The 27,505-nt window shown below is 36.4% G+C and overlaps 1 protein-coding gene across 5 annotated transcripts; it reads right to left on the reverse strand.

The window, feature by feature from the left end:
• Positions 1-1,494: 1,494 nt before the first annotated feature.
• Positions 1,495-25,827, reverse strand: LOC127410480 (TOX high mobility group box family member 4-B-like). 5 transcript variants are annotated; one of them, XM_051645748.1, is made up of 9 exons: positions 25,717-25,827; positions 21,526-21,594; positions 20,719-20,994; positions 19,940-20,194; positions 19,396-19,710; positions 13,038-13,118; positions 11,560-12,231; positions 6,086-6,240; positions 1,495-6,001 (listed from the first exon to the last, which is right to left on the reverse strand). In XM_051645748.1, exons 1-9 carry the CDS (start codon positions 25,720-25,722, stop codon positions 5,944-5,946), a joined length of 1,887 nt encoding a protein of 628 aa, XP_051501708.1. In that variant the 5' UTR covers positions 25,723-25,827; the 3' UTR covers positions 1,495-5,943. The 5 variants fall into 5 exon arrangements, with proteins under 5 accessions (XP_051501708.1, XP_051501705.1, XP_051501707.1 ...); XM_051645745.1 differs by lacking the exon at positions 25,717-25,827 and adding an exon at positions 24,538-25,679 and having other exon boundaries at positions 11,560-12,228; XM_051645747.1 differs by lacking the exon at positions 25,717-25,827 and adding an exon at positions 24,538-25,678 and having other exon boundaries at positions 11,560-12,228; positions 19,396-19,707.
• Between the last annotated feature and the right edge of the window lie 1,678 nt (positions 25,828-27,505).

The following is a 27,505-nucleotide window of genomic DNA, read 5'->3' on the forward strand; positions in this document are numbered from 1 at the left end:
TTATGCATCTTATTAACATTTATATATCATAGGCATTTATTTACTTATTTATTTACTATAGGTATATAGTGTACATATTTATCATAGGCATTTATACGTTTATGAATTTATTTATTTTATTTATATATTTCACATTTTGCATTTAAATACTTTAAGTATTTATTTGTTCATCACTAGCATTTATTTGTTTATACTAGGCTTTTATACATTTATTGTAGGTATTTGTTTATTTATTTTTATTTGTCCTGTTTAGAATGAACATATGTTAAATTATGTCTGTGTGTGTGTGTGATCTAACTCTAACTGCGCTTCCTGCATCTAATTAACATAATTTATGTATTCATTATTTTTGCTGCCATTTTGAAAGGGTGTCTGTTTAGAATTCATATATGCATTATTGTTATTGTTTTTAATTAGAAAGAGGCTTGTTTGAATGCACGGTAATTCAAAGTAACGGCTGGACTGAAACTGAACGCGAGTCATTTCACTGTGTTCGTTTCTTAACTATATACTGGATATTAAATTCATAAGTGGTGTATTTATGTTTGTTATGGCCTTTGTGTGCCTGCGTTTCCCTCCTTCGCAGAAACTCCCGCCCTGGTGGTGACGTCACGCGGTTGGCGGCAAATAAAATCCAGCTTTTACGGTCAGATGATATGCTCCTCTCCCGCCTAAAAGGACGTCTTGATGCTGACGTCAAGACGTTCTCGCCGTCCGCACGCACGGGTTTTTTTTTCCCGCCATCTTATGTCATTTGAAAGCGCGCGAAGGCAACCGAGCACGTGGGTTTACAGCGCGCGCTCAGGCTGTAAAATTTTTGGAAAGATTTTAAAAATCGAGTAAGATAGTGTATTTTCTTAAAAATGTTAATAATATATAGAAAAGGATTCTGTAAAAAAGTATGAGTGCCTAAACAATCCAAAAAATAGAAATAGTCTGCCAAATTTAGTTTCAATGCTATTAAAAATGGGGAAAAAGTAATTGATAAATTCAAAAAGAGAAATAATTTCAAACAATTAAAGCAATTATAATACATCTTTAAAATGATTGATAAAAAATATTTAACATGGAAGTCAATTTTTGGGAAAGATTAAACAAATGTATCAGATACAAAATGTATTTTCTTAATAAATTATAATATATATATAGACACTAAAGTTTCTGTAAAAAAAAACAAGAAAAACAAGCCTAAACAAGCCCAACATAGGTAAGTTGTGCCAAATTTAAAGTTTCAATGCTATTAAAATTGAGAAAAACTAATTAAAGACAAATTGAAACATTATAATGCTATATAAAAAACTAAAATGGTTGATGAAAAAAATAATATAGAGGGATTTATCTATCTGTCTGTCTATCTATTTGTCTGTCCATCCATCCATTCATCCATCCGTCTATAAATTTGTCCGTCCATCCATCCATCCATCCGTTTGTCTGTCTGTCCATCCCAAGCCATCCCACATACAGTATATGACTAAGTAAAACACACATTGCCACTTTTATTTCACTTTGTTTTTATTCGATTGTTCATTAATCTCACAAATTCCTCAATAAGAGAGAACCATTATAACAGTCCACTTACAGAGTCCAAAATAAGTGAAAAATTAAAGCAAATAAAGTAAATACACTCTCCTATGAAACCCATATTTTCATGACCAGTTAGCAAAGGTATATTATCATGTTCCATAGCATAACCTTTTTTTACTGCAAATGTAATGGTTTTTATAAGATATTAAAATACTCATAAACATTTACCATTGTAGCCATAGTTTTCACCAAATATCACAGTTCCAACAGTATATCAAAATAAATTAATATGGAAGCTCTTTCAAACAGTGTAAGAATATGAAAGTGGCAGCTAATGCCAGTAACCCTACCAAGGGGTTAGCAAAACAAAGCAGAACATTTAATAAACTGTTTTCATGAGGAAACAGCTCATTACTTGATGAGCAGACCGCCTGACTGCTAATCTTCAACAACAATCCTTTTGCAGAGAACTACATGTTGAGTTTACAACGATAAAATTGCTGTTTTTTAAGAGAAGTCACGGATATTTTCATGACAGGTAGGTGTTAGTTTACAGCTTTCCCCATTCATTTGTATGGTATCTAGGGGTGAAACGATTAGTTGACCTTATCGACAACGTATAGTCGACTAGTCGAATAGTTGTTTGATGTCTTTTAACGTAACATGAGATCATATGAAACTCTAATGATGCCGCATGAGAGCAGCACTGCAGTTCATGACTGACTGAAGAGAGAAAGAATTACACAAATCACAGACGCACTCGAAACTTTTCAAACAGCTTCAGCTGATGGACATCACAAAGTATGAGGGAATTATTATGCAAAAATACAAAATAAGTAAATACAGAAGCACTCTCATTGTGGAATAAGTGGAGCTGGAGCTCTTTGAAGGAAACACCCGGTGTTACATCTTTAATGCAGTTCTATTTAATGCGTTATATCTTTATTAAAGTTAAAATAATAAGGAAACGGTCATTTCTCTGTGCAGTCAGCGCCTCTTCTATGAGTTGTGTGAATGTCCCGATCTAAGGGGGAGAGATTGAAACTGCACCCGACTGATGCACACTCTGTCACGGGACGCTCATCCCTCGAGCGCACATGCTTAATGCAGCTAGATTATAACGTGATGACTCGAGACTTATTGAATCATAATATATGTGTCACTGTGTGTTTATTATCATGAAGAACATTGGCAATACACAGCTTTATTAATAAGAGAGAGTTTAAGTTAAAGATGGACTTCACCCCATTATACACGGCAACAAAATATAATTCAATATATTAAAAATCCAAATATTTTAAAATATCTAAAAATCCTTTAAAAAAGATGCATTCATCTGAAAAGCAGCATATAAGATATTCAGACTTACTTTTGGACAATAGATCTTGAATATAAGTATATTTAGTCTTTATTGCACTCGCAGAAGTATAAAGTGAAAACATACACTTATATACAAAATACACTTATATTTAAGATGCATTCTCTTAAAGTCTAAATATCTTATATGTTGCTGCTCAAGTAAATGTTTCTTGTTTTAAGGATTTTAGACAATTTTAAATGGAAAACAAAACAAAAATACACTTGATTACAATAGGATTTTTTTGTAGTGAAATTTTTACTGAATTAAACTTAAAGTATTTTTTTCCTTTAATTCAGTGAATGTCATTTAGAGGTATGTTTAAAAGATGATTTTGTCCTCTTTATTGTTAGAAAGCACGTTTAATACAACCTTTTAAGTCAGGGCACAAGCTGAATAATCGGTTAAGAGCTAATGATTAATCATTGCAATAATCGTCGAATAATCGTTCTAATAATCAATAGATTAATCGATTATCAAAATAATCGTTAGTTGCTGCCCTATTGGTATCTGTAAATGGTAATTTACTGTCGTAACACTCGGAACTCAGTTCATTGATGCCAGGATCATTATATGATGGGCTTAGAAGACTCACGTGATCCAAGTTGACCGTTACACTCTCTCCTATGGTAAAGCCACAAAGTTGATATCTCAGTATAAAAGAATCTCTGTTAATACCAAGTTACCATGTTTAGTCACTGTCATTATGGCCATAAGCTATTTCCAGTGTTGGGGAGTAACGGAATACATGTAACGGGATTACTTATTTAAAATACAAAATATAAGTAACTGTATTCCACTACAGTTACAATTTAAATAATTGGTATTTAGAATACAGTTACATTCAAAAAGTATTTTGATTACTGAAGAGATTTTATTGTCATTTGTTTCATTTCATATTTAGTCCTTTCAGATGGAAAACATTTATACATATAAATGATGTGATCCAAAGTGCATTTGAACAGCGGTGAAACACTTTCTTATGATGTGTTACATCCAGACAGAGAAGTAAGTTTGAAGTAAGTCTGGAGCAGAAGAAATAGAAATAAACCTTGTGTAAATTGTAAATTTTACGCTAAGCTAAAATGCCCGATCATAATTTTTTATCAAGAAAATTCATGTTGGATCATTCATTATATATATATATATATATATTTCTTTTCTTGTAAGACCTTTGCTATTAGGGCAAAAATCATATTCTTGATAATAATTTTTGCATTGTGTTCCTGTAAAAATATCTAAAAATCCTTAAAACAAGATCAATTTGATTTATCTTGTTTTAGAAACAACACTGCATAAGATATTTAGGTTTTTCAGAGAATGTATTTTTAACATGTGTATTTTGTCATACTGTACTGGCAGAGTTTTTATAGTCAAAACAAGTGAAAAAAATCTACCAGTGCTGAAGAAGTAATCCAAAGTATTTAGAATACGTTACTGACCTTGAGTAATCTAATGGAATACATTACAAATGACATTTTACAGCATGTATTCTGTAATCTGTAGTGGAGTACTTTTTAAAAGTAACCCTCCCAACACTGCCTATAGCTATCATGGTAAATCTTCAAGAGAGCTGCACAGATTACACCCTTGTTGAAAAAAAAAGAAAAAAAAAAAGAAACATCTAAAAAATATTTACGTATTTGTTTTACAACAGTCTTTTCATTATTAGCTTTAGAGTTGGTTTATTTTCTTCTCTCACTCACTTGCTACACACACACTCACACTTGTGCTTGTGGCTCGAAACGTACTGTATGCAAGTACATGAACGCAAACATTTCTAGGTACGGCAAGCAATTTTGTGCATTGATGCATTCATAACGCCACACATGTACATGTTACATTCTCAGCGTTTGCTGAAAGAGGCGCTAAAAGCGAGCATTAGCAAACTATTTCTATGGACAGTTTTCTATTTTCAGATTTTGGCTAAGCAATTTACTGAAAGTTAGTTAACTATCAACATGTTTACAGCAAGCTATGCGAATAATAACACATGCAGTTTAACTGCACAAACATTCACAAGGTAACTTTATCGGCCCCTTGAGTACTGAGGGTTGTTACAGTCAGTGTTGGGTGTAATCTGATTACAAAGTAATCTGTTACAGTAATTTAATTACTTTTGAAGTCTAAGGTAGTTTAATGCATTACAATTTAAATTCTTTTAATCAGATTACAGTTACAGATTTCAATCAAGTTAATTACATTTATGTACATTACTTGAGTTACACATTTTTCTAAAATATTATTATTTACGTAGAATACATTTAAACATGGATTATGTTCATTTGTACATCTGTTTGTGTTTCTGTGACAGCTGAAGGAACATGGTTAATAAAAAAGGAGAAAATGTTGACATTATTTTGAATTCATTGAGCGGAAAAAACAATTAAGTAACTTTTAGTGGATTACTATTTTTGAGTAATTTACCCAACACTGTTTACTACCATTGTAATGCATTAAAGGTGAAGTGTGTAATTCAGTGGCACTAATATCACCAAATGAAATGTAAAAAAATAATGATCACAAACACTTCTCCGCACTGGTCAGGTCTGCGTCTATGTACTTGTGTGAAGCATGTTTCTGGCCAACATGTTCTTGCACATACACCCTGAAAATCTGTCACTTGAATCCGACAATGTACAAAGTTCAGATACATAATTACGGTATTTATAAAGATATTAAACGTTTTAAATATTCACATTGTTTCCACTTTAAAATACATTTTATGGAATTCCCATGATTGAGCCTCACTGCTTTTGTTTCCTAGTATCAGTCTGTGCATTTAAACATGCACATAACGGTTTATCACTGATTTGAGGTCTGTTCCGGACTGGTTCCAGATTATAAGCGCTTGACGTGTGTGTCAGATTTTGTGTATCATTATTTCGCAAACGTTATTCTGGACCTAAAGTTTATGTTGCTTCAGATAGGTGAGTGCGCTTTGCTCTAGGTTACAAAGTAATTGCGCGTTTGCTAGTTTAGTTTTCAGTTTGCCGTTATACTAGCATACGTCACACACAACCGTCTCTATTTGTCTCTCTCTCTCCAGCATTCCTATATTTCTATGTGACAGTGGTTGAGTTTTGTCCTCTGATCGCACACCAGGCCATAAAGACGTCCCTGCAGACGACAACAGAAAAATAATCAACAAAAAAGCAAATGTGCACAGAGCAGATAAAGTACTAAGCGTGTATGTGTTTATACCTGCAGTGTGTGGCCACACACTCATTGCTGCAGTATTCTCTGTCCCAGTCTTTACTCTCTATAGTAGGGTTGTTGCAGCCGGCGCGAACACACACGCTGGGGGCATCTGACGGTGTCACGTCTGGAGCCGGACAAACATTCAATTCCACCTCCATCTGAGGGAGAAATAAACAGGATTGGAAACCATTAAAAATGTTAATTGGCTGTTAATGGCTAAAGCTACAGCACTACGAAAAATGATGACTTATCTAAATATTAAGTTTCTATTCTGAATGTGATGAGAGGCAAGGACTGGGCACTGCAAAATTGCAATTTCCTCAACAGCAACACACACAATAGGCACGTCCCAAACCGCACACTTCTGCACTATTCTAGTGAGTTGTATGTTAACACTGAAAATGCAACAAAAAGAAGTGTACTATGAGTACCCGGATGATGCACTTCTTTACCTATCAAAACGAAGTGTAAAATGTTGGACACTTCATGCACTCGTGACATAAGTAGCAGATGGGGCGGATTTACCAGGCTGCATCGCTGGTCTTACAAAGCAATTGTAAATAATGGAGAATGTAGCAACTTGCGAAACTGAAGTGAAGTCAGCACTTTACAAATATAAGTTGAATGCTTTACCATCACCTCACGCTGTGTCAAAAGTGTTGAACTGAGGTTGGCTAATGCACTAAAGCTAGCGGCAACACATCGCATACATTTGACACATCACTTCCGCCAGCTGTTAAACGGCGAATGCTTTTGTGTAGTAAAAAAACTTTAAGTGCTCCGTTTAGGACAATACTACAGTGATCAGTGTAATCTGACTCACAAATAAACATATTCATTAATACAGTTTACCGCTATTATTAAATTAAAACGTTACTCGCTAGTGAATGCTAACTTTATAAGGAACTGCACTATTATACAATAGTGAAACTGTAAGTAAGGCTGGGTGATAAAATTATCTCGATATTTATCCTGATAAAAAAAAAAAATCCACGATATCGATGACAAGCTTTTGAGTAATTTTCGATATTTAGTCTGTGTTGTACATCTGGACAATCAGGTGCATGTCGCTAAAAACACAAGCAGTCCAGCTTTCTCAGACTGTATGAAGTTGCTAACATTAGCTGCCTTGCTAACGATTAGGCTACGCCAGTCACTGTGGTCCGGGTCCCAGATTGATTCCATCTGGACCACAAGACATGACGACAACTTGGAAATAAAAAACAATTTGCAATGTGCAATATTGTGATAAATATCGATTTCGAACGATATGAAAAAGAATGTCGTGATAATATTTTTGGCCATATCGTAACCCCTAACTGTAACAAAAGTTGAAATCCTCCATTATGTGTTAATGTGAGCTATTCAAATCAAAGACATACAAACTTTATAAAGTTAACTGGGAATTGATAAGAGACTGCAACATAATAGATGGTTTTAGTCAAATTGAAAGGTTAATATGCCTCGTTCATGTAAGCGACATGAGCGATCAAAAAGAAAGACATTCAAACCGTTTATTAACCTTCTGAGGCCCGACCATGACTGCTGTGTACTTTTTACATTTCTCTTTTTGATTTGTAACTAGTAGCACCTGATAAACAAACAAACAAACAAAAAACTATTCTACAGCAAATAGTTTTACTAAAAACTGATGTTCACCTATGTGGACAGCGGGACTAGGTTGTGAAATTTTAAATAATACCAAACTATAGAAAGTCAGATTTTTTTTTTTTTCATCAAATTGTTTGTTTCCAGGAGTGTTGATTATTCATGTTTTTGAGATGTTACAGACATTACATCAGAAATTAGCATAATTAATTCAGTTTCAAAGTAATGTCCAGCATCATCCAATCACTGCCAACCATGTTAAAATAAAATGATACATTATAAATTCTGAATCTATGTACTGATTATCACTGTCACATGTCTGTCAAACATGTTGAGTGATCCAAACATCATCTGCAGCCTGAAACTGAACTTTTGATCAGATTTTAGGAGTGAATGCACTTAACTGCATAGAGAGATATAGGATGCTCCCTTGCTCCCTATTTAGTGAATGACTTAACCTCCAGTGTGCTGTCTGTCTGCACTGGTCTCAGAACAGTTTGAAATGCACCTTATTTTCATCCTAACTCCATATAAAGCCTCAGAAAGACACATTGTTCAGTTTTTAGATGAACCCATTGATTCTCAGTGTGATAATGCACAGTGATTTCTAAGGAAAATATTTGCTAAAATATATATTAGTGTACACTGTGTATAACAGCATGCCATTTAAATCACTCAGATTTGAAAAATGGCATATTGGATGAAACTACACACATCTTTTGACTCAAACAGGTTTTAATGTAAAAACTTAATGAGGTTTCTGATCAGATGTAGTTTTGTTGGCATTTCTCCTAAAGACAAACTCCGCTGTGCTCAGCACCCTGTTGTTTGGTCACGTGACTCTGCACGTCACAAGTGTAACCCTTTACTGACAGCACAGAGTCTCCTGAACTGAAATCAGTCAGTTTAAATGAATTAAACTTATGCATTGCATTTAGCGAAGCCAAAATACAACGTCCACGCATGTGTACGCAGGGTCTCCCAAGGTTAAAGAAAACATCTGTTGCGGGTCTCTAACACCACCAACAGTTCAAAGATTCTCTTACTTTTCGGCTTATAACTTCTGAAATGCAAGTCCTAGAAACAAAATTATTTTTCCTCTGATTCCTTGGGCCACGCAGTATCCCAGTGAGTCACATCATTTTTAATCTCCACCCACAAGATTTTCCGCTATTTCTGATTTTCAGAAAAAAAAAAAAAAACGACTTTTTCAAACTCCTCCTAGACCGTATGTCCGATTCACTCGAAATTTTGCACATATAATCTAGAGTCATGACAAAAAGTTATGAGAATCACAATGATCGACCAAACCGTTCTCATACACCACATCAACGAATTAGACAGAAAGCACGCCAAAATGTACGTGAGGCTGTATCTTCGCAACGCTTTAGCGTATCGAGACGAAACTTGATGTATGTCATCACAAGCATGATCTGAGGGTACCTGCACAGTTTCGGCACAGCGCCACCTAGTGGACAAGAAATATTAAAAATGGCTATTTTTGTTTATAACTTCTGAATAGTTTGGCCTAAAGTTCCACAATTTTGAATTTAATTAAAAACATACTTTTTAAAACTCCTTCCAGTCTGTACATCTAATTTGCACAACGCTTTAAGTGCATTATCTAGAGATACATGGATGCTCTGAGCAGGCTAGATACTGAGCCATGGGGAGCAGAAAAGAACTGTCAAAAGACCTGCGTAACAAGGTAATGGAACTTTATAAAGATGGAAAAGGATATAAAAAGATATTCAAAGCCTTGAAAATACCAGTCAGTACTGTTCAATCACTTATTAAGAAGTGGAAAATTCGGGGATCTCTTGATACCAAGCCAAGGTCAGGTAGACCAAGAAAGATTTCAGCCACAACTGCCAGAAGAATTGTTCAGGATACAAAGAAAAACCCACAGGTAACCTCAGGAGAAATACAGGCTGCTCTGGAAAAAGACAGTGTGGTTGTTTCAAGGAGCACAATACGACGATACTTGAACAAAAATGAGCTGCATGGTCGAGTTGCCAGAGAGAAGCCTTGACTGCGCTAATGCCACAAATGAAAACACCTTGACACGCCTCACAGCTTCTGGCACACTGTAATTTGGAATGACGAGACCAAAATAGAGCTTTATGGTCACAACCATAAGCGCTATGTTTGGAGAGGGGTCAACAAGGCCTATAGTGAAAAGAATACCATCCCCACTGTGAAGCATGGTGGTGCTCACTGATGTTTTGTGGGTGTGTGAGCTCTAAAGGCACGGGGAATCTTGTGAAAATTGATGGCAAGATGAATGCAGCATGTTATCAGAAATTACTGGCAGACAATTTGCATTCTTCTGAAAGAAAGCTGCGCATGGGACGCTCTTGGACTTTCCAGCATGACAATGACCCTAAGCACAAGGCCAAGTTGACCCTCCAGTGGTTACAGCAGAAAAAGGTGAAGGTTCTGGAGTGGCCATCACAGTCTCCTGATCTTAATATCATCGAGCCACTCTGGGGAGATCTCAAACGTGCGGTTCATGCAAGACGACCAAAGACTTTGCATGACCTGGAGGCATTTTGCCAAGACGAATGGGCAGCTATACCACCTGCAAGAATTTGGGGCCTCATAGACAACTATTACAAAAGACTGCACGCTGTCATTGATGCTAAAGGGGGCAATACACAGTATTACGAACTAAGGGTATGCAGACTTTTGAACAGGGGTCATTTAATTTTTTTCTTTGTTGCCATGTTTTGTTTTATGATTGTGCCATTCTGTTATAACCTACAGTTGAATATGAATCCCATAAGAAATAAAAGAAATGTGTTTTGCCTGCTCACTCATGTTTTCTTTAAAAATGGTACATATATTACCAATTCTCCAAGGGTATGCAAACTTTTGAGCACAACTGTATATATATATATATATATATATATATTGTATTTAACTTTTCATGTAGTTAATGTTAAATGTTCAAGGTGTATTTTCAAAGTTATTTTCTCTGTGATCTTTTAATCCTGTTAAATTTACTGCACTATATTACAATCATATCCTGTTCTAATCTTGTCTAACTATATTGTTAGAAAGATCTTACAGCTAAGTTTCCATATTTGACTACTGTTTTGCAATAGAAATGATAGAGCGACAGTAATTTGTGACAAGAGTCTTCAGGATAAATTAGAAATTGTAACCATTATCAAAATTACCAATTATCTGTACTGTGCCTAAACAAAATCACACAGGAACCTAATTTTTTTGTGATATCGACCTCAAATTTTGAACACAACTTGGTTACACATGTGGCTTTGTTTTTCTTCAATGTTTAGAGTTATTTATGAATTTTATTTCTTTAGTGCAGTACGTTTTCATTACAATAAATTTTAGCTTCCATTACTTAATTTTTATAACTGCTTTTACTTCAACAAAAAAGTCCCAAGTTTCTTCTTTAAAATTAGACAAAATTAGGCCTGTATTCCAAAACATTCATGAATTACAAGCATTTAAGTTCAGTTAATATGCACAAAAAAGGACGGGACATTTAACAGGTCAAAACGCAAGTGAATCGATCAAAAAGGCTCACAAATTAGTCTCAAACCCATGAGTCATTTGTCTGAATTAGCTTAAAGACTCACTCAATGACTGAATCAGTTGAAGTGGTTCTTTATTTACTCATTGAACCATAAGTCATTCATTTCATCATCTTTAATGTCCAACATTTATGATATTTTGGAGCTTTTTGTCCTTTTTTGAGCTTGACAGATTTGGTCACTTTGAATCATCACATTTTTATACGCACCTCACGTGTTCCAAAGAAGAAAAAATGTCCTACAGGTTTGAAATAACATGAGGGTGAGTAAATGAAGACAGAATTGTATTTCTTTAAGAGTACTCACCCCTTCTTCTCCTTCAGTCACTTCTTCCGTTACCGATGGCGAGAGGGCAGCCACAATGGTATCAGGTTGCGCAACCTCAGCAGAGGATGTTACCGGCGCCGCCGCAGCAGTCGTCAATATTATCGGGGCGCTCAAATCCGTTTGCATAGGGGCAGGGACTATCTTGATTTGCAGAGGAGGCGGCGCCATAGCGACAACTTGTCCCACGACGGCACCTCCTCGCGGCTTCGCCTGGAGAGGGGGCGGGGCTGTGGAATGTACCATCTGCTGCAGGCGGGGGGGTGGGGGTGTGTTCTGCATCTGTTGAAGGGGCGGAGGCTGGCGGGCGGTGGAGGCCGCCGTGGAGGTTGCAGAGGCGGATGACTGCGCATGCTGCTTTGGAAGGACGATCTTCGTAACGATGGGCGGGGCAGAGGCAGCAGGTGGTGGGGTAGGAGCGCTCGTCGCTGGTTTGTGTGCCCCCGTGCGTGAGCGCGTGGTGACTTGAGGCAGGTCTAATATGATGTTGGACGTGCAGATGTTGGTGATTGTGTTGTTGTCCGGTGCATGCAGCGGAATGCGTGACGAGCGTGTCGGGGTGGCGGCTGGCGTGGGGTCAGGTTTTGGGGCAACAGCAGGTTCAGGGGCTGGAGGTGGTGATGGTGCAGTGTCTAACACTTCAATGGTCGGCTGCTGCAGAAAATTAAATACATGAAATAAAAAAAAAAACATTATATCAAGCTAGAATTCTTCTTAAAAACGACATTAAAAATGTTGTATTTGTAGCAACTAGTAAATACTAAGATTAAAATGCAATGAAAACAATAATATGTTTAACTCTGTTTACAGCTGGTTTTAAAATCCATCTCAGGTGATTTGTTCAAAAGTGGACAGCACTCAGTTCAGGCTTAAATACTCACCATCATGCCGTTACAAACCTGTATGATATTAACTTTTCTATGGAACACTGAAGGATAATTTTTTCACAATTAGATTTAAACACGAAAACGTTTTTACGTCATTGATGGCAGATGGCAATGGGTGTTGCACGTCTTGTAACCACACCAAATGGACAATAAAACATGTGGGAAAGGAGGGCTTTGCCATATGGGACACTTTTTAGTGAATAATGATGTAAATTCCAGTCTGTTTTTCACACAAATCTTTTATATAACTTTAGATGACTTGGAATGTAGCAGATGAGTCATATTATTTACTTTAATAATAGTTTTATGGAGTTTTTTTTTATCCATTTTGGAGCTCGACAGACCTGGTCACTATGAACTGTCATTACGTAATGAGTTGTAAAAAAAAAAAAAATCTCCTTTTGTTTTCCACAATAACAGAACACTGGTTTGGAACAACACGAGGGTGAGTAAATAATGAAAGAAATGTCATTTTTGGGGTGAACTTTCCTTTTAATACCAGGTGTAAACAGGGCCACTTCATGTGCCTGACCGACATGTTAAAAGTGATATTACTAGGTGATTGTATCTCACCTGAGACAGCTGACTGGCTCTGTACGCTGCCAGTGCTTTGAGATACTCCTTCTTAGCAGCTTCTGTCTTCCTCTTGTACACCTGATGAAGTAAAAAACAAAAAAACAAACATGAAAGCAAGACCTGTTTATCTACATCTGCTGCCCCTTCTTTTTGGAAAACTGTGAAATACAAACACTACAGTTTAGGACAAGTGTTAGGTAAGTTACTTAAAATAAGTAATCCACTAAAATTACTAATTTTAAAAAAATTAATCAGGATTACTTTACTGATTACTTCACTGAAAAAGTAATCACATCACTAATTATTTTACTTTAAATCTACTTTCTTAATTACTTTTCCTAGAAAACATTTTGGGTTTTCTGCTTAAATTCAGAATGTCTATAGTTCCTCGTCATTCATTGTTGCACACCTTCAGCTGTAACAGAAACGCTAACAGACGTATATAAATGTATTATACATATTACTGTAGTGCAAGTAATGTACTTAAAAGTAAATACTTTAATTGAAAGTCAGCAACTGTAATCAGATTACAAGAATTTTAAATGCAATTTAAATGCAAATGCAAGATTACAGAACTAATTACTTTGTAATCGGCTACACCCAACACTCCTTAGGACTGGGTATTGTATTTTAATTCATAAGCTCTCGATTCAATTTCAATTCAATTGGGTATATTTCAGTTATGATGTCCATTTTGCTTATATATGATAGTTAGTTAGTTAGTTAGTTATTGACTTTACGCCATGCCAGCTTCCATGGCTATTTTCATGGAAAAAACAAGTAAAAATACAGTACTGTGCAAAAGTTTTAGGCACTGGTGAAAATGTTGCATAGTGAGGATGTCTTCAACAATAATGCCATAAATAGTTTTCATTTATCACTTAACATCATACAAAGTCCAGTAAACATAAAAAAAGCTAAATCAATATTCGGCGTGACCACCTTTGCCTTTAAAACAGCACCAATTCTCCTAGATACACCTGGACAAAGTTCTTCTTGGTTGTTGGCAGATAGGATGTTCAAGCTTCTTGGAGAATTCATCACAGTTCTTCTATCTATTTAGTCTCAATTGCTTCTGTCTCTTCATGTAATCCCAGACTGACCTGATGTTCAGTGGGGGGCTCTGTAGGGGCCATGACATCTGTTGCAGGGCTCCCTGTTCTTCTATTCTAATCTTTTCTATTTGCAAAAGTACTGTTTGGGAGTCTAACATTTATATTTCCTATTGACACACTAAAGCTGTAGATATACATACCTATCTTAAGACAAATATTTTTGTGAAACATCTTATGTGCCTAAGACTTTTGCACAGACTGTATGTTAAAAGGTAGAGTAATAAAACAGACATATATAAAGTTTTTAACATTTATTTTCGATAAGAATTCTAAAACTGATCCAGAGTTGACTTTGTTAAAAATCTCTTCAAAAGTATTTGCTGAGTAAAATAATTTCCTAAAAGAAAACAATCCAATAAAATATGCTTTAAAGATAGTGGATTCTGACATGAGGTGCATAATGGTGGATCTTCGTCTGACATTAAAAACGTATGTGAGTCTGGAATGTCCTATTCGGCAGCGGGTGTAAATGATCTGATCCCAGCGATTACTGAGATTAAAGATCCATCTTTTGCCCACTACAGGGTTTATGTCATGCCATTTGTTTGTAATGCACTGATCACAATCTGTTTGCCATTTGTTGAGAATGGTATGGAGCATTATTAAGATCTGTAGAAAGTTCATTGCCAAGGATTTCACAATGACCAGTTACCCAGCAAAAGTAAATATTGAAATTCTGTGCCTCCAGAGTTGACAATTTGGTTAAAATCTTCACATGGGCTGGATGGTCATTTTTGAGTGATGCAAGTGCTTGAAAACATGATTTTGAATCTGTTATTATTAAGAAATGCCTCTGTTGTGTGGTCTTGATGTGATCCAGTGTTAGAATAATAGCGCTGGCCTCTGCAATAAAAATTGAACTCTGATTGGGGATCCTTATTCTGCTTTATTGGTGATTGATCACAAATGCAGCTGACACATGATCTCCAGACTTTGATCCGTTTGTTTATATATAGGTGTGTGTGACGGAAACATCTCTTTGATATCCAGGAGTTGTTGAAGGTATTCATTTGGGTGGGTTTCAGATTTTTTGTTTCTTGTTAAGTCCAGAATTATTATTATTATTATTATTATTATTATTTTTGATTCCAGGGCAGGATACTGCAGAAGTATGTCTGTTCCAGTATGCTTAAGTCAACTTTTATGTTTTCTAGATGGGATTTAATCCATAGACCAGAAGGTTGGATATGTCTTGGTTTTCTCTCATAAAGAGTCTTGGGGTGAGAAGACTGCATGTTATGCTGGGTTTTCTTTGTTGGTCTTTCCTTTTGTTATGTATTGCAGGGCTAATTTGAGACGCCTGTTCTCTAGAGAAAGTTCATTAGCCTCTATGTATTGACTTTAAATTGGCGATGTTCTGAAGGCCCCCAGTGCCAGACGTATGCCTTGATGGTGAACTGTGCCCAAAAGTCAGATATACAATTTCATGGCTGAGCCATACAGTACGCTTCCATAGTCCAAGCGTGAACCAATCAGCGTTCTGTAAAGGTTTAGAAAAACTGAGCTCTCTGCTCCCCACTTAGTCTTTGCTAAAACCTTTAAAATATCCATTGCTTTAAAACATTTGTCTTTTAAAATCTTTATGTGAGGGATAAAAGACAATTTATTGTCAAAAGTTATTCCAAGGAATTTGGTCTCCTTGACAACTTTGACAGGAACGCCATCCATCTGGGTCATGATGGAGAGAGCGTAACTGGCCGTTTTACTCTTTGAGAACTTAAACCCATTGGACACAGACCAGGCCTGGTCCCTATTGATTGTCAGCTGGATTTTCCATTCAATACCATTCATGAATTTGCCTCTGTTGCAAATACAAATATCATCTATATGAAGGCTGCAATGAATGTTTGATCCGATGACTTTTGCAACGCTGTTTATTTTGGTACTAAAAAGGGTCACTGATAAGCTGCTTCCTTGAGGTACTCCAAACTCTTGTCTGTGTGGGTCTGATAGGGTATTACCTACCCTGACTTTAAAATGTCTATTGGATAAAAAGTTGGCAATAAAAACGGGTTGATGTAGATCCTTTAAAATATCATACTTCCAAATCATGTCGTAAGCTTTCTCCAAGTCAAAGAAGACTATTTTCTGATAAAAGCATCACATACATAACTTTCAAGGCTGATGAGGTGATCTATAGTGTTTCTTCCTTTTCTAAATCCACCTTGAGCATTACTTATGAGATGTTGAGACTCCATATGAGTTGTTTATTAGCCATACTCTCCATGGTTTTACATAAACAACTCGTAAGGGCTATAGGTCGGTAGTTGGAAGATTCATTATGATCCTTTCATGCCTTTGGAATAGGAATAATTTCCGCTTCTTTCCAAGAATATGGAACGTCCCCTGACACCCAGATGGAGTTTTTGAAAGTAAGGAGAGGATAGTGTGAGGCTGATTTTTAAAAAATTGATAGTGAATATTGTCTGGTCCAGTTGCAGTATCATGTGATCTGCTTATGGCCTGCAATAGCTCTTCCATAGTTGGTTGTAAGGTTTCATATTATTGGATGAATAGTTAACATCTTTCTTTTCTTCCTGTGCCTGAATTGTTTGAAAGGCAGGGAGGCAGTTCTCAATAGAGGAGTTCTTTTCAAAGGTTTCCACTAGGATATTTGCAATTTCTTGTTTTGTAGTTAAGACTTGAGTCTTGGTGTTTAATATGTTGAATTTGAGGTCCACTGTTCTTGCTCTTCATTCTTCGAATCAGATTCTAAACCTTTTTTGTTGGAGTTTTTGATGTCAAATTGGATACAAACTGTCTCCAATTTTTCTTCACCTCATTTATTACTCTACGCGCTTGTGCTCTATTTATTTTGACATTGATGAGGTTTTCCGTTGATGGACTTCTGAAGAATCTTCTTTCAGCTTTCTTCCATTTTCCGTTTGCATTTTGTATTTGGTGAAGCTTTTGGAATGGTATCGTTAGCTATGGAGTTTAAAATACTGGTAAAATGTTTAATAGGATCGGGATCATCCTCAGGAACTGCTTTGAACCTTTCATAACATAAGGTTTGAAAATCGTACCAGTTGGCTTTTTTAAGTTGCCATCTCTGTATGCTTGATACTTCTCTTCTTCCTTTGAAGGTCAAGATTAATGTAAACCGGTCACTTCCACAGAGGTCATTCCACACTTTCCATGAGAGATCTAGTAGTCGCTCAGGCTGGCAGATGGTTAGCTTACATATGACAGAAATTATTTCTTAGCTAATGCTGTTAATTATACAGGGGACCTTCAAGGGGCGAAAATATTAATTTTATTTAATTTGTTTTCAATTTTTATTTTAACATAATTTTTTCATCATTTCATCATATTTATTGAAGCAAAAAAGGTATCCAATACCAACTGGGCCTGTGTGAAAAAGTATTTGCACCCTTAGTTACTAAATCCCCAAATCTATGAAACTGCATTCATAATGGGGTTCAGCTGGACTAGACACACCCAGACCTGATTACTGCCAGCCCTGTTCAATCAAATCAACACCTAAATAGAACTTTTACAGCAGCATGAAGTTGGCTAAAAGGTCTCACCCAGTAACACACTATGCCTTCTGGAATAAAGAAATTCCAGAAATTAGGAAAAAGGTGATTGAAATACATCAGTCTGGGAAGAGTTACAAAGCTATTCAGAGGCTCTGGGACTCCAAAGAACCACAGTGAGAGCCATTATCTCCAAATGGAGAACACTTGGTACAGTAGTGAACCTTCCCAGAAGTGGCCGACCTTCCAAAATTCCTCCAAGAGCACTGTGACGACTCATCCAGGAAGTCACAAAAAAGCCAAGGACAACATCCAAGGAACTGCAGGCCTCTCTCGCATCAATAAAGGTCACTGTTCATGATTCCACTATCAGAAAGACACTGGCCAAAAATGGCATCCATGGAAGAGTGGCGAGGCGAAAACCACTGCTAACCCAGAAGAACATTAAGGCTCGTCTGAATTTTGCCAAAACACACCTTGATGATCCTGAAACTTTTGGGAGAATGTTCTGTGGACTGATGAGTCGAAACTGGAACTGTTTGGAAGACGGGGTCCCGTTACATCTGGCGTAAATCAAACACAGAATTCCTCAAAAAGAACATCATACCTACGGTCAAGCATGGTGGTGGTAGTGTGATGGTGTTGGGATGATTTGCTGCTTCAGGGCGACTTGCAATAATTGAGGGAAACATGAATTCTGCTCTCTACCAGAAAATCCTAAAGGAGAACGTCCGGTCATCAGTCCGTGAGTTGAAGCTCAAGTGCAACTGGATTATGCAGCAAAACAATGATCCAAAGTATAGGAGTAAGTCCACCTCTGAATGGCTCAAAAGAAGCTAAATTAAAGTTTTGGAGTGGCCTAGTCAAAGTCCTGACATGAACCCCCGATTGAGATGCTGTGGCAGGACCTTAAACGGGCAGTTCATGCTCGAAAATCCTCCAATGTGTCTGAACTAAAGCAGTTCTGCAAAGAAGAGTGGGCCAAAATTCCCCCCCAGTGTTGTGAAAGACTGATCTCCAGTTATCAGAAGCGTCTGGTTGCAGTTGTTGCTGCTAAAGGTGGCACAACCAGCTATTAAGTTTAAAGGGGCAGTTAGTTTTTCACATGGGTGATATAGGTGTTGGATAAAAATAAAAATATATATATATTTGAAAACTGTATTTTGTGTTTACTCAGGTTGCCTTTGTTTAATGTTATATCTCGTTTGAAGATCTAAAAAAATTTAGTATGAAAAATATACAAAACTAGAAGAAATCAGGAAGGGGCAAATACTTTTGCACAGCACTGTACATTGATCTGTAAAAAAGAGCTAAACCGGTACGGTCTCTTTAAGAAAGCATCAGTTCAACGAGCATCTCACAGAAGTTTTTTGATTCAGCGCATATTAACGAGAGTAGAATCGAATGACTTCTTTAGTGCTTCCGTGCTATGTGTGATTATGATTAAATGTTTCTATTTTTGTTGTTTTTGATCAACAACTGACTATAAAGAACAGAAAAGATATTAAAAGAGACATTATTCAATGACAAATGGATCTCGTCTTTGGACACAAAAATAATTCAAACCAAATTTTTATACTCTCAACATGCAGTGAAAAGATCTTGTTGCTGAACTTCACACCTTCTATACTACTCAATCACTGCTGAGAGGAATCTCAACATTTACCAGCCAGTGATCTCAACGGACTAACCTGGTAAAATAATGATAGTATACCATTATACTAGCACATATTTAATGAGGAACAATTCAGATGTGTTGACCTGTTTCTGCTCCTCTCCCAAACTATCCCACATGGAGGCGACAATCTTAGACACCTCTCCAAACGTGGCGTTGGGATTCTGGCCCTTGATAGCAGCCTGCGTATCTCTGAAGAACATCGCGTATGCTGACACGGGTTTCTGCGGCTCGTTCGGATCTTTCTTCTTCTTGCCTTTCTTCCCGCCACCACCGCCTGCTTTCCGTAGAGGGGCGACGGATGCTGCAGGAGTGGCAGGCTGAACGGAGAGAGACGGTGAGAGAGAGATGACACCAGATGACACAGACAGCGACACGGGAGAATCCACCAGCACACTCTTCTAAGCCAGAGAGAAAACACGAATGGGAGAAAAAAAAGAGCGGGAACAAGCAAGATCAATTCTGATCGATTGAAAATGACTTTTTTTAATTGGGGTCACAAACAGGTTGCAGAATAGCGTTTTTTTTTCAAATTAATTTTAAGGAGCAAAAATGAAAACGACTACTAACACAAATAGTTCATAACGTCATCAATATTATGAAGCAATAAACATAAACAAAAAAACCCACCTGTCTGAAATCGTCCATGTCGTCGTCATGCAGCGAATCTGACGGCGAGCCAGTGGTGGACAACGGCTGGTTAGGTGATTGCGAGCGGGGCAGGATAGCACCACCACCCAGACTCAGTCCAAGCTGGGCGCTGAGTTCTGATTGGTCAATAGTGGTCAGCTGATTGTGGCCCAATAGGCCATGGTCACTCAGTGGAACATCAATGGTCATTGGGGAGGAGCTACTGAACTGCGAACCAATGGGATGGCCAAGATCCTGCAATGTGAAAATATTTAATTATATAATAAATTATGTTTTTTGGGGGGCCTTTCTCAGTAAATATTGATATATGTGATTAATTGCAATTAATTAATCAATTGTTAGCCTTAAAATAAAATGGGCTTAAGTGTCATGAAAATAATGTCACAATGCAAAAACTCTTAATCGTCCTATATGCAAAACATAATTTCAAATTTTTTGTATTAATTTTAGGTTAAATAACGCCAGGACATTAGCTTGACAGGTTTTGTGAGAATCACCCCAAGGCATCGATGAGCATATCAGTAAGCAATCGGACACTGCCAGTTTATGACAAAAGAAATCTTTCATGATCTGCAGTATCATACAGCAAGCACCCATCATAAACATTCGGAAGGAACTGGCTTAGAAATAGGTTTGAGACAGTAATGTGTCAAAACACGGCTGATATACTACCAACCACTTTTAACCAGTTATAAAAACACACTGCTCTTATAAACGATGAATTACTGCTATAGTAATTATTGTAAACAGAGTCGTACCATTCCCAGTGTAGATCCGAGCATCGGTCCGCCACCCTGTTGACTCATCAGACTCAGGGGCTCCAGACCCTGTGAAGGCGTGTTCACATACGTCGAAGCAAACGATGGATCGTTCCCACCAACCACAGCATTCCCCGGAACGCCCGAGGCAGGTCCAGTGTCGCCCAGCTCGCCAAAGTGAGACACGACATCCGAGACGCTGAGGGCGGAGTCAGGGTCAAGGGAGATGGGCGGGATCTCAAACTCCTCATCGCCCAAACTGGGCGTGTGAAACGTCTAGAGACACGGAGATAATTGTGAACATAGAAACTGTTATTCTGCCATTCAACTTGAAATGAAATGTTCAAAAAGCAAACTTAACCCACAGGAATTACATATGTAACATAAGAAGTTCATCCGCCTTAGTAGTACCACTACTAGAAGGACTACTTTAAAGGACTACAAATTCAGACTTGAATATAAAAAAATTTTTACGTGATAATTGATATAAATGCTTTAACAAAAATACGATCTGCACATTGCTGCTTTTAAACCATTATGTACATTTGGCCCTTAGACTTCCAGTGCATTACTGTAACTGTTTACATTGTTTTAGCTTTTCAAACTAAAGGAGCAAGTCTAAATTATTTTCTGCGGCAAGACAGCTTAACTTGTTTTGAACCTGTTATGTCATTTTTAAAGCGCTGGTCTAAAAAGTACTTCATTAAAGCAGAAAACACATGCGGATACTGTTAACATTCAAAGTAGGTAAAGCTAAAAACACACAAAAACATGAGTGTCAACAGAGTATATGGAGGGGGGCATTACCTCTGAAGATGACAGGAAGTGGTGACCCTCACCACTGATCGCCAGGTAGTTGTCACTGCCTCCTGGGAACTGTTCAAGACACACACAAAAGTTTTGTTTGGCTTTATGACTTCTCCAATATGAAGCTAGTCTTTACAGTTCTCAGTCTGAAATGAATCAAAATCAATTTGCACCTTCAAACTTTCCTAACGTGTGCATAATTGTCATATCTGTTAATCATGCTTAACCCTTATGCACTGTTCGTCATTGTTGACCGAAATCATTTTTGTTTCTTCAATAAAACTGGTTTCCTTCATCTGATGGGTATGAGACTTGGTGACTTTTCGTCCATTTCATATCTGAATACACACACAAAAACTGGAGTTGATTTGATTATTCTAAATGGTAGGGGAAAAAAAGTCACACTTGCACTGCTCCCGGTCAAAAGTGACCGCCATATGAAATGAATGGGAAACACTAAAAATCAGATTTTTTTGCATAATTAATTATATAAAATCTAAAAAAACAGCCACGATGCAGAAAACACACACAGAGACATGAAGGGGTGAGACTACCAAACATCAAGAGTGCAAAACACACACACACACACACACACACACACACACACACACAAAGCCTAACTGGTCAGACTATAAATCAAAACAATTCTTTTGAAATTTTGCCACAATGCAGAACACACCCACACCAAAATGAATGGGTGAAACCATAACACATCTACAATGCTGAACACACACGCGCACACACACACAGATCAAAGGCATACACACTGTAAACCCTAAAGTTGTCATTACTGTAAAAATCAAGTTGTCTGAATTAAATACTACTTGTAATGTCAAGTTTTGGACTCATAACTCAGATATTTAAGTTCATTGAACTTATTTTTCTTAAAAATCCATAGACTTAAGATTTGAAGTGTTAATAACTAAAATTGAGTACAAAATTGAGGCTATGGGGAATACCCACAATCCCTTGCTGCTTGAATTATGTTTCCTGGGTCAGAGGGAACAGATTGGGGAATTTAAATAATTGTTATTAAGAATTCATAGATGTTTGAGCTCTTTTGTTGTATTATTTATGCTTTGTTGTAATAGTTGTTTGGTGTGATGTCACCATTAGGGTGATCTGTGTCTCTTTGGTCAAGTTGGACTTTGGTCACACTATCTCAGTTCTCTTTGTGCATGTGCAGCTGAAGTGCATATATGCATTTCTGTAAATAATTATTTAATAACTGACCTAGAATCAGTTATCATCTTTATTTGAGCTGTGCTGTTTCTTGATCTAAAATTGAATCAATTCAATTAAAATGTACAACAGTAGAAACAACTATATTTTAATTCAAATCTGAGTCTACTTGCATGTAGTTAACTCAACTTAAATAGTTAAGTTCACTCTACTTGAAAACCAAGTTAATTGAACTGAAATACCCAAGTTTTGGGAGACCCCATTAATCAGTGGAATTGAGGGAACGAGTTTACTCAATCAAATGGGTTCAATGAACTTATTAGGGTTTACAGTGCAGATCAAAGGGAAAGTTTATATTCTTTGTAACACCATGTTCAGGGTTGACTGCAATAATAATGTAGCATTATTGCAAAAACTGACAAAAATAACCTCAAACAAACCAAACAAAATGCTAAACTTTGACAAAAGTAGTCTCTGATAATGTTTAAATATATATCTAAATGCAGAATCTAGAAATCATCTTCTCTTCAACCAGGGATGAATAAGTAGCTCTCTGCAGCCACCTAGTGTTTATACTTGTAATTTCATCTGGTTTTCATATATTTTTATATTTTTAATAATGGACACCACAGTTTGATTCTTGAGACTTTCAAATGGTTTATGATTTAAGAGGATCGGTTCAGTATTTGAGAAACTATTCATAAAAAATTCAATTTTCTATGTCAAGTTCAAGGTCACATAGGTATATAAATTAGTAAATAAAAAAAATTATATGGTCTAAATACCCCCCCCCCCCCAAAAAAAAACACTGAAAATGCACAACTCTAGTCCTTTTACATGATTGAAGTTAGAGTTGTTACATTTCTTTCATAGCAATTAAATAAATGACACCCTTAATGTTTCCGGTCACTTTTGACCGGGAACAACTGTAATGTGATTCAATAATGAATTAGGGTAGACAGTTAGTGGTGACTAACAAAAAAGTACAAAAGGTTTGGACATGTACCATGTATCAGTACCATCTGATACCATTGCACACAAGGTTCAGCATTTGACCAGTGAATTTAAATGATTTTTCTAGTTGTATGTAAATATCTTTTGATTAAAATAAAAACAGAAAAAAAAATTATTTTAAAATAATTTTAATAGAGATTGCACTCACAATTTCAAGCCGACTGCATATTTAAGAGCTACAAAAACAATGGTAACGCATCAAGTATCATGAACTAACAATATTTATCTTTACTGCATTTATTAATCTAAGTTAACGTTAAATTTTAGAGGAAAAAATGCAAATGTTCACCATTAGTTCACAACGTAGTAACTAACGTTAACACTTACAACTTTTAATTTAAAAAATGTTTTAGTATGTTGAAATTAACATTAACCAAGATTAATAAATGCTGAAACAAATAATTAATGCTATATATATCATATATATAATAACTAATGTAGTAAACTCAATTTAATGGCCTTATTGTTAAGTGTTATCAAAATAATTAAAAACAGAAATTTAGAAAATATAAATATTAAATACATAACTAGAAAACAATGTGTTCAATATAGAAATATTCATGAGTTTAAAATTGTATTGATTCCCGTTGATTTATTCGTTTTTACAAATTGACTGCTCTCAGAAAGGAATGTTTACAAAATTATAAAACTAGAAATAAAAACAGATGAATTCATAAATATTAAATAATAATTAAATATAAAACAAAACAAAAATGCATGTCAATTAAAATAATAAAAAAAACAACATTATTATTATAATAATTATCTATAACTTCTCCGGGTTTTCTAGGACTGTCTTTAATGAGATCTGATCACCTTCTGAACGGCGTCAAATCCGTTAAACGCCTGATGATCCAAGAACTCTGCGTCACCGGGCTGCCCGGTTCCGTCCGATAGATCCGAGTAAAAATTCAGGTCCATGACGCGTCTCAGGGTCTCTGAAACCAGGACCTCCGGAACTCTCAAACGCAGACTGGCGACATGTTTCTCAAACGCGCAGAAACTGAGCGTTGTGACGTCACGAGGACGGAATCGGACACACGCGTCCGTTCATATTGATCAACTTCAGGCCTGCCGCGCACTGCGGTACCGATCAGACGCATACAAATGACCCTCAAAACACCCCAAACTCTCATAAAACATATGTTATAGGAAAACAAGAAAAAACTAAAATCACTCCCAATTGATACGACAGCACATGGACAAATGCTGAGATTAACCGTTAATAACAACACCGTTCATCGGTACAGGCAATCAGCTGTTTTCACAAGGCGATCGCGTCTGAAACGCGTCAGTGAATATACGCGTTAAAACGCGTTGTTTATCAGTCCAAAGAGGTCGCGATTTTCTAACTGACTTCAGCACTGCTCGCGTCGCGTCATCGAGCATGAACTATGGACCGGGGGGGGGTGTCTGATCAATGAAATTAAACCAATCATGTTACATAGATGAATTTCTCTTTTAGACATACGGAAATACCACGTCTTTATATCACCAAGTGAACGGAATACACCGGCATCAGGCTTAAGATTATTAATTATTAAAAAAGAAAACGTACGTCACCCCCACACGCGTTAATGGTATGATCCATATGGCCTTTAGAGGAGCACTCTACTGTATATTATTGCAATGTAATTAACACTTAAGTGGCACTAAGTTCTTATAACAACACAAGGCAGTGTATTTTAACTTATCTAAATATGCTAAATATGACTTCATTAAACAAATTACAACCAAAACAAACTATATTATCAGCTGTAGTCCTCATTTAAACAAATGTAAACGCCGCATTTGTTTTGGTGTACATATATATACAATTTTGTCAATTAGAGAAAACTATAAAGGAGAATGTTGGGCAGGTATCATACTGGGAGAGTTTCGGGTTTTGTTTCGGATGTTTATACTGGACGGATGGGGCATGAAAGGGTTCTACTCACATTAACTGTTACTTTATTAGCTACTTTTAACTTCTAACTTTTAACTGTGTCTTCTTACCTCCATACTCGCCCTGAAAACGACACGTTTTTTTTCTCTCAGTCCGATCAAAGCGATTCTGACGGGGTAAAATCCAAATATATCGCGGATTATGGCACCCGGTCTTCCGGGTTGAGCGGCGGTGACGCAATAGCGAAGCACCGCCCCTTACGAAAATTCCGGAAATCACCGATTCTTTCCGGAAAAAAAGACGAGCGTTCTGTTATTAAATGATTCATAAACCGAGGTCCATTGTTATGGCGGCGTTTAAGTGAATATATGGGATCTCATTCAAATACTGGCAGCTTTCAAAATCTTTGTCATTTTAATCAGCCTATTTTTTAAAAAATTATTATTATTATTATTATTATTATTATAGTAGTGGCTTATACCAAGTTACCACAGTTTTATTGTAACAATTGTTAACTTTGGCATTAGAACGATATAAATACACCTTTGTAAAATAACGGCAATGTGACCGTTGTACACGTCACCAGGGGCGTTTGAATACACACACTTAAAGGAATATTTGTGGCATAATGTTGATTACCACACAAATGTATTTAAATTCGTCCCTCCTTTCTTTAAAAAAAAAGCAAAAATCTGTGTTACAGTGAGACACTTACAATGGAAGTGAATGGGGCCAATTTGGGGGGTTTAAATGCAGATTTCTGCTTGAAATTAATTTTTGTGGTAATCTATATTTTGCCACAAATGAAGCTTGTAATTTTTTAAAGCACTTACATTAATTCTTCTATTAAAACTTGTGTATTATTTGAGCTTTTAATTTTTTTTTTTTAATTTAATTTTTTTTTTACAGTTGTTTAGGGTTTACGCTGTTCCGTCGTCATGGCAACGAAGTTGTAACATTGTCTATAACTTCACACAGATGCGGTTAGTAAGTGATTTTATGACAGTAAAATCATGTTAACACACATATTGTTTATGTCTTGTGTCTATACTTTTGAAACAGTGGGTATTTTAATGTTTACAGATTAACCACATTCATTGAAAAGATCCGACTAAAACGAGTGATTCATTTGCATATCGGGCATCACTAGTTATGATTCTAAACAGGCGACAGAAAACATCTAAAATAGGTTATGTAAATGTTAAAAGTAAAACATGCTAAAAATCGCAATTTTCCCAGCTTGTATAGCTAATGCGCATACGCGTTCTCGAGTTGATTGACAGGCGGTGTCTGTTTCTTAAAGGTGATTGGCTCTTTTAACCGTAAGGCGGGACTTCCTTTCTACATCCGTTGGCCGCAGCTCGGCGTTCCAGCATAAGATACACTGTCAACTTAAGTCAAAAATTATTACATTTATTATATTTTAATAAAGATTATATATATATATATATATATATATATATATATATATATATATATATATATATATATATATATATATATAGTGCTTTAGTACAACGACAATATAAAAGCCAATTATTTAAATTAACAAACAATAAGTCTGTATAATATCACGTTTACTGCTTTTCTCACACAGGGGGTCACTCGCAAGGGGATCATTAAATTTGGGGGTCCTTGGCATTAAAACGTTTGAAACCCCCTGATTTAGACAACTCCATAACTTCAGTTCCACTCATGTTTTAAACAAAAACACATGCATGACACAAGCAACACATCTGCACTACAGAATAAAGTAATATATAACTATAGATACAATATAAATGCATATACTACATTTTCTAGATCTCACCATTTCTGTTATGGAAAAATGTACTTTTTGGTTCCACAAATGACCAATATGACTTATTTGGATGTTTAACGCACTTCATTTTCACAAAT

Source organism: Myxocyprinus asiaticus, chromosome 2 (genome assembly GCF_019703515.2).
Source record: "Myxocyprinus asiaticus isolate MX2 ecotype Aquarium Trade chromosome 2, UBuf_Myxa_2, whole genome shotgun sequence".
Classification (NCBI taxonomy): Eukaryota; Metazoa; Chordata; class Actinopteri; order Cypriniformes; family Catostomidae; genus Myxocyprinus; species Myxocyprinus asiaticus.